The following is a 9,267-nucleotide window of genomic DNA, read 5'->3' as shown; positions in this document are numbered from 1 at the left end:
TTTTATTTATTGATTTTTTTACTTTTATTTATTTATTAATTTTTTTACTTTATTTATTAATTTTTGACATTTTTTTATTAATACTTAATATTTTTATTAATTTTATATTGTGGCTGACGTCAACTTTGCATCAACTCCACCTCAGGCTCTCAGGCTGCCGATTTGTGTCAGGCCTGTCGCTCAAGCCCCCTCCGGTGCTGAAGCCCACATGGGTTGGAGTTCATTACCCCAGCAATTTGGTTCTGTGCAGTCCACGGTCCATCGAGCTAAAGCCAACGGTGGACTTGCTCTTAAGAGCAACTCCAGCGTTGGAGCCCTCCCCCCTGGTAATACACTATTCAATCCACCTAATGAACAGTAACTGCCCTTAATGAACAGTAAGTAGCCCTGGCAATAGAATTTGCATCTCCACCGTTACACTTCAATAGCCCTGGCAATAGGCAATAAAATATTAGTATTTTTTTTTATTATAAAATAATACAAAATAATTTTAATTGTAATATCGGATAAGATTTTTAATCGTTCTCGGTGCGCCACGTGTCATTATCCGAAGTATTATTAAATAATACAAAAGAATACAATTATTGGTGATGGATTTCTGATAAGATTATTAACCAATCACGTCGCGCCACGTGTCATAATCGGTTCACAATCTTTGAGGATAGATTTCCATCAGATTTTTAACGAATGACGACATGCCACGTGTCATAATCCGTTCACAATCTTTGAGGATAGATTTCCATCAGATTTGTAACGAATGACGGCATGCCACGTGGCATTATGCAGAACCTAATCATTTCTGAATCCTCTATATAATCCACCATCCATCCTCACAAATCTCACACCAAAATTCTCAAGATCTCTATCGTTATTCATAGTTTCTGCTTCCTTATTCACAAAAATTTGTATCATTATTCATAGTTTCTATTTCTTTCTTTCAATGTCATCTTCTTCTTCCTCAAGGATGATGTGGGAATACAATCAGGAAGAGGAAGAATTGTTTAACGAATCTGAAGCAATCTTCAATCACCAGAGGGTAAGAAATGAGAGGGAAGAGGATGAGGAGCGTCAAATGAGAAATGACGAAGTAAGAAGGGGCAGAGCCTCACATTCCCGTCGAGTCATCCAAGCTGCGGCTCAGATCTGCAGGCCCAGCCGTTCCGGAAACCTTGATAGAAGCAGGCAACGACGAGGTATGGAACTCTTGGATGATTATTTTGTTCCTAATAGTGCATTCCCTGATACGTACTTTAGACGTCGTTTTAGAATGGAACGACATTTGTTCAACAAAATCATGATTGCTGTTTGCAACCATGATTCTTATTTTGTGCAAAAAAAAGATGCTTTTGGTGCTATGGGTCTACTGCCTGAGCAAAAAATTACTGCTGCCTTGCGGATGCTTGCATATGGAGCATCTGCAGACCAAGTGGATGAGATAACGAGGATGGGGCAATCAACCATTCTTGAGTCCCTGATGAGGTTTTGCGGAGCAATCGAATCTATCTACACCGCTGAGTACCTCCGCAAACCTACACACATGGACTTGGAGCGGCTGTTGAAGAAGGCGGAGATGCGTGGCTTTCCGGGGATGATTGGAAGCATTGATTGTATGCACTGGACGTGGAAAAACTGTCCAAGTGCATGGCAAGGCGCTTACGGGGACAGAAAAGGAGCAAAAAGTATCATTCTGGAGGCGGTGGCATCTTTTGATACATGGATTTGGCACGCCTTTTTCGGGGTCCCGGGAGCTCAAAATGACATCAACGTCCTTGCCCAATCCCCAGTGTTCAACGATGTCTTGCAAGGAAATGCACCAAAAGTTACGTATGAGGTCAACGGACGTATGTACGACGGGCCATACTACCTAGCTGACGGCATCTACCCGCGCTGGTCAACCTTTGTCAAAACAGTGCCACGTCCACGGAGTGCAAAGGAAAAACACTTTGCAAGCTGTCAAGAGGGGTGCAGGAAGGATGTAGAGCGTTGTTTCGGTATCCTCCAAGCTCGCTGGGCGATCGTCAGGGGTGCTGCCAGATTGTTTGATGTAGAGTCGCTTCGATCCATCATGATGACGTGCATCATTCTTCATAACATGATTGTGGAAGATGAGTACGATTATGAAGCCGTTGATGAATATGAGCCAGACCCGATGAACAATTCAAGAACACGTATATATTGTGCTCATGACGCCACCGATGAGCCCGTGCAACATGAGCCATTACAAAGGGATGGACGTTACAATGAAAGGCTCATTCAACGATATACTGCATTTCAAATGTCAGACATGCACAATGCCCGACAAATTGACTTAATAGAGCACCAGTGGGCATTGAAACAAGCTGAAGATAATTAAGTTCATTTAGTGTGTTTTTTTTTAATTTGGTATGTTTATGTTATTTTATTTGGTGTGTTTTATTATTTAGTATGTTTAAGTAATTTTTTTATGTTTATGTTTATGTAATTCTTAGTATATGTAATTCTTAGTATGTTTATGTTTATGTAATTTTGTTATGTTTATGTTTATGTAATTCTTAGTATGTTTTATGTTTATGTTTATGTTTATGTAATTTTGTTATGTTTATGTTTATGTAATTCTTAGTATGTTTATGTTTATGTTTATGTAAAGGACTTTTAATTAGAACGATGGACTTTTAATTATTTTATACAAGGACTTTTAATTTGAACAATGGACTTTTAATAAATAACTTACCAAATTAATTTGAATAAATATTCAAGAAATTGGAAACAACATAAATAATACAAACAATAAATAATAAATTACAACCCAAAGTGATTGGAAAATTATGGGCTCCGATTACAAAAAGTACTTTATTCATCATCACTTAACCAATTTGTGGTGCTAGGATGATCTTCTGTTGCGGTGCTAGAACCACCTTGGCTTGCTATTGCTTCTCTTGCACGCCTCCTTCGCACAACGTCCGCTTTCTCTGATTTCCAAAAAAATTTAGAATTTGGAGACTTCCCTTCTAAAGACATGTTCATAATCTCACGATCTTGTTGAGCCCGTCTTTCTTCTCTAACATGTTCCCTTTCTTGCCTAAGTAGCTCTCTTTCTCTCTCATTAGCATAAAATTCTCTCTCAACAGCTGCTTGTTTTGATGCCTCTCTAGCCTTTTCAGCCTCATCTTTCGCCAGGTCCCTTGCCAAAGTCAATTCACCTTGGCGAGTAAGTTCTTCCATGAACTTTGCATAATCGTTCTTGGAAGCACTACCTTTTCTCTTTGAAGCCTTCTTACCTTGAGGCCTAATTGGAAAACGGGTCGAACCCGACGCGCGTTCAGGGAGGGGCGTTTCGGGCACTTCTTCTGCATCATCTTCATGAACATGATCGGGTGTAGAGTGTAGAGGGGTGCTGTTCATGTGCACTTCTGGACCGACTGGCACAACTCTAAATTTAGGACAATCTTTGACAATATTCCAACATTCCCACCGGTTGAATGATTTATTTTTGCTTTTGGTTTTGGCAGCGTACCAAGCTTGTGCTTGAAGTTCCTACACAATAAAAATAAGTAACAAATAAATAAGTAACTAGGAAATACATACATATATATATATATATATAAGTAACAAATAAATAATTTTAATGAAAATAAGTAACTAGCAAATATATACATATATATATAAGTAACAAATAAATAATTATAATGAAAATAAGTAACTAGCAAATATATACATACATACATATATATATATATAAGTAACAAATATAATGAAAATAAGTAAGAAGGCTTCAAGTTTAGTAAATAATGAAAATAAGTAACAAATAAATAATTTTAATGAAAATAAGTAACTAGCAAATATATACATATATATATAAGTAACAAATAAATAATTATAATGAAAATAAGTAACTAGCAAATATATACATACATATATATATATATAAGTAACAAATATAATGAAAATAAGTAAGAAGGCTTCAAGTTTAGTAAATAATGAAAATAAGTAACAAATAAATAATTATAATGAAAATAACTAACTAGCAAATATATACATATATATATATAAGTAACAAATATAATGAAAATAAGTAAGAAGGCTTCAAGTTTAGTAAATAATGAAAATAAGTAACAAATAAATAATTATAATGAAAATAACTAACTAGCAAATATATACATATATATATAAGTAACAAATATAATGAAAATAACTAAGAAGGCTTCAAGTTTAGTAAATAATGAAAATAAGTAACAAATAAATAATTATAATGAAAATAACTAACTAGCAAATATATACATATATATATATAAGTAACAAATATATATATATATATATATATTTATATGTCATTTTAATCATAACATGGGGCTAGAGTTCCAAGTTTAGTAAATAAATAATACAAACAAACAAATAAATAAATAATACAAACAACATAATTATAATGTAACAAATAAGTAACAATAAATAATAAATTGTTACCTGATCCGAGTAATTTTCCCCACTTCGAATATTATTACTAGCTTGTGCCAAAGCGTCTCTCCACGTACTAAACGATTGGCTAAGTAATTTCCAACGACTGGACATCGATTCTTTGGTTCTTTTCCCACCAATTTTCTCAAGAAAACTGGTATGAATAAGACTCCACATTTCTCGCAACTGCATCTCATTACCTGTAAGCGAACTATGAGTAACTTCAACCCAGCTAGTACACAACGCAACATCTTCAATAAGCGACCAATTCGTACCTGCACCAGTGGTCATTTTGTTGAAAAAAAATGGATTCAAACTTTGAGACAAAGAAAGGAATGTGATTGAAAGTAGTTGAGAAAATATGAAATTGTTGTGTAAGGTAGATGATAATGAGAAGGTATTTATAGAAAAGTAAAAACAATTTTTTTTACAATTTTTTTCAGATTTTTCAGATATTTTTTTGAATTTTTTTGAATTTTTTTGAATTTTTTACATTTTTTTTTAAATTTTTATTCAATTAATTAATCTCTGCCGTTGGATATAAAAAAATTTGAATTCCAACGCTCCAGATTGTGCCACGTGTCACAACGGTAACTTTTCAGATTTTTTAAACTATTTTTTCATTTATTTTTTAATTTATAAAGCATTTTAATATCCACCGTTGATCTTAGATCGAACGGTGGATATTAAATCTGACATTTTTTTTTTTTTTTACCGTTGAGATCTAACGGTCCACATTAAGTGACCGTTAGGATCTAACGTACCGTGGGAAGCCACGTGGCTTCCCAACGGTAACTGACAAAAGCTTTTTTTTTCTGATTATTGTGTCGGGACGCGCCCCCACGCGCGGGTGGGGTGCACGCGCCTGACACAAAAAAAATTAAATAATACGCTGACGCCACCCTGGCGTCAGCATGGCGTCATCCTCAGCTCGGGCTCAAGGCCTGGCAATCCCTCACGGGCCTGGCCCTCGGGCCTCCCCCATCCCCCGGCCTGCCTCACGCTGGAGGCCATCCACCGGCCCTCGGGCCTTTGTTCTGGAGACTGTCCCCCGAGCAAAAAGCTACGGTGGGAATGCTCTAAGGGGCAAGTGGCGTCAATTGACTCTCCAAACTCCCATGAATCTCCATAAATGACTTGAGTATTGCCCCTTTGAAGGTTGGAGTTGTCCTTCATGCATGTCCTCCAACTACATGATAAATTGCCTCAAAGAGGAGTTGACGTTCTTGTTATTTTTCTAAAATATCAACTTGGGCATTATATTCTTGGTACGCATTTAAGTAGTGAATTTTCTCAATTGAAAAGGATTGAAAGGTGGAGATGGGGAGGAATAGAGTGTATAATCATGTTGCTAATTGATTGGTTTTGTTTCTACCGGTTGCTACTGCTTTGGTGGAGAGAGCTTTTTCCGCTTATAATATTGTAAAAAGTCCATTGCGTAACCGAATGGGAAATCAGTGGTTGAGTGATAGTATGATAGTTTATATGGAGAGCAATGTTTTTTCGTTCATTGATAATGAAGCTATAATGCAGCGTTTTTAAAATATGAAAACGCATCGTGAACAATTGTAACTTGTATTGTTATTTATTCTATAAATCATAAATGATGGAACTACGAACTGAACGACGAGGCTCATTTATGAACCTATTTATACATGTAGATGAGCCTCGTCGTAAAGGTTGTGTCTCAAACTTGAAGCGACAAACAGCACATCCTTACTTAATTCGTACTTATTGATACTTCATATATATAGCACGAAGGGATGTTCTCCTTCTGGTCCATGTATATTGCCCATGTTTTAGTTCGTACCTCTTCTTTGGGAAAAGTTGCTTCCGAACAGTTGAGTGAATCCAAAGTCCATACCTTTGTCAACACTTGCTAATCTCCTGTCCTCTGAAAATTAATAGCATTTGGCATCACAATCTTGGACAAGTTGGGCATCCGACTCATTATTCATTATTCATACAAAACTTCATCCCTTGAAATGCAATGGTTAAGATAATTAAACAGAAAGAGCCACTTTGAGAGAGATTTTTCAATATGCTTGAAATACAGCTGGTATACCAAGTGTGGCCATGTAATTGGTTGATTTTTTTCTTCTTCAAGTTTCCAATTAGTTATATTCTTACATTCGGTGTACCGAACCGTATTTCCAGCACACTGAAAATTTCTCACAACTTGAAAATGATTGACAACACTATATCCTAAATCTTTGAGTGATGGCCAATTGCTTATGAGCTTTCGAACACTAAATTTAATATCAATCATGAGTGAGAGAGGAAATAAAAGAAATATACCGATTGGTACGTTAAAGCCAATAGAGTAGGCACAATTTGGCGTTAGTTTAAAAGGTCCGAAAGTAGAATAAGATAGCTAGCGACCACAATTCATTAGGTTTGTTTTTAAATGTCAAGTGGAAGCTAAGCTAAGCAATGCTTTTAGAAGAATGGAATCAATCTAGAAGAAGAAATCAAGAAGCAAAGATTGAATAAAGCAATTTGATTAGTATTTTAAAAAGAAGAAACCAAGTGGGTTAAATTTTAGTTTAAAGATATATATCGAACTCGAGGTGAACACATTGGCACACACAAATTTATATGTGGAATTATCAATATAATCATGTTGTTTATGTTCATTAACACTTTACCTCGAGATCTTTTTTAGTAACGATTCTATTTTAGTCGAAGTGTAGGAAAAAGGGAACGATAGAGTTAAGGATCACGATTCCTACAATACTTCAATCAATTTCAGTTTTTGTTTTAGTAAAACGTGATCTTGCTAAAGAGCTGCTCCTACTTTGTCATATTTTGATGATATAACAACACATATTAGATAATATACGCAATGACCAAAAACGCCATCGTGTAAATTAACCAAGATTAGGGTTTTTCACTATAGAACTTTCAATTTGATTAGGGTTGTGGAGTTCCTATCCAAGGGACAGTCGTGAATTCGAATTCTGTATGGTCCAATTGCTTCAAATTGAAGCAAACTCTGTTGCACCAACCGGTGGTCCGGGTAGTACCCTATGAACCCTCACTAATACAAAAAACACTTCGTGTGATGCAGGTACTTCGTCACGCAAAGTCAAAAAACTGTCGCGCCAAGGCTGTAACAAAAGGGTTTGCGCGACGAAGAAGTAACCTACGTTGCGCAAAACCTTTTTTTTTTTGTTTTGGTCAAAAATTTTTTTTTTTTTAATTTTTTGATAAATATTGTAATTAAATTCTAAACAATAATTAATTAACCAAGCAAAAGTATTTAATTATACAATATATGAAAATGTACATACAAGATGTACAAACAAAAAAGAAAAAACTACAAGGAGTCATCTAGGTTTGATACATCAGGCTACTAGGTATCGGCAGGGCAAGGTGGCTCTGAGGTCGAAGGTGGAGCAAGATGAAGTGCTGGTAGCGAGATTTGGAGGCCGGACATCTGTATGGCTCATACAAGGTCTCTTACCGTCCCGGCATAGGTCCTCATCTCTTCGCCCTAAGCCTTCGTTTGCGTCCTCATCTGCTCGGCCTGGGCCCTCATCTACTCTTCCTGGATCGCAAGCTGAGCCCTTAGGGTTGTCACTTCCTCCTTCAATGCATTGACCTCTGCTATGTTCGATCTGGAAGAAGAGGCACCCGTCTCACGAACCCGTGCTTTCCCTATACATCGAACAACCTTGCCATGACAACGACTGAAGTTCTGATCTAGGACATCAGTCATGATCTAAAAACCTACATCCTCGGGTACCGTGACGTCCTCGATCGGGGTCTCCGGGGGAAGCTGCGATGTTGATTCTTAGAGAAAAACAGTGCTCTTTTCCACAATAGCTGCTTAGTGATCACATTGCCAGGTCGAATGTAAACGTCCTTAAACATGTCGATCTGTGGAAACTTAGAACCCTCCTGAAGAAAAAAACATTAAGAAAACTTTATTAATCAATAATAATAAATCAATTGTATAAAATTTCAAAGTTAATATACTTTTACCTGACGTAGTGCCTCAAGCCTATACGAAAAGGGCATCGAACTGGAATGGTGGAGAAGTTTTTTTGACTCCTAAGCTTTCTTGCCAGCAATAGATTTCTTCTGTTAAACATACAATATACATGTGAAAGTTGTTCTTCCAATGTTTGTACTGGGTTGCTAAGGTCCCCTTTAAGTAGGCCATGGTCTCGGGGGATATGTCCTGAAGATCATAAATGACCTACGAATATGAAAAACAATAAAATAATAGAAAGAAATTTAATAATATTAAGATAATATATTTTGGTTTTTAATATTTGTAAACAAAATTAAAAAAATGATGAAGGCTAAAAATTAATATACTAACCGACAACTTGTCTCGCACCAATTTCTTCGTCTTTTCGGGAATTTCTGCCCAAGACTCCTACTGAAAAGGACAATTCTGTCGAATAACAACACCACAGCTACTAGCGACGTTGCTATGCTGCTGTGAGGTAGCCTATCCATGATGTCGCGGGTCATATGCAATCTTGATCTTAGAGGAAGCCTAACGTACGCTTTATGCTTGCTTCAACATTTGACTAGGCCCCCTGGTTTTTTTTTTTAGCTAGCCAAAAATACTTAAATGGTGAAAATCCTAAGCTTAAATTTGTACAAAAAATTCGACACGACCTCCTATAATAGTATAACATTTCCCAAAACCTTAAAACAGTAAAATAACAGTAATTCACAACCTGCAACACATTTTCACAATCCAACAAATTTTCACCATCATAAAAATAATAGTTTTAAAATGAAAACAAAATACAACGTAGTATACTTATCGTATGTACAAACACCGTTTTCCCATAAATTTTTTAGCTCATCAACCAA

General features: G+C 36.2%; 1 protein-coding gene across 1 annotated transcript; it reads right to left on the bottom strand.

Annotated features, from left to right (window-relative positions):
* Positions 1-2,706: 2,706 nt before the first annotated feature.
* Positions 2,707-4,653, bottom strand: LOC148692234 (uncharacterized). The gene is made up of 2 exons (XM_088682091.1): positions 4,441-4,653; positions 2,707-3,513 (listed from the first exon to the last, which is right to left on the bottom strand). Exons 1-2 carry the CDS (start codon positions 4,621-4,623, stop codon positions 2,830-2,832), a joined length of 867 nt encoding a protein of 288 aa, XP_088538217.1. The 5' UTR covers positions 4,624-4,653; the 3' UTR covers positions 2,707-2,829.
* Positions 4,654-9,267: the final 4,614 nt, after the last annotated feature.

This window comes from Pyrus communis, chromosome 12 (genome assembly GCF_041283825.1).
Source record: "Pyrus communis isolate YQ-2024b chromosome 12, ASM4128382v1, whole genome shotgun sequence".
In the NCBI taxonomy this organism is placed as follows: Eukaryota; Viridiplantae; Streptophyta; class Magnoliopsida; order Rosales; family Rosaceae; genus Pyrus; species Pyrus communis.
This window is presented reverse-complemented; position numbering and strand designations above follow the sequence as displayed.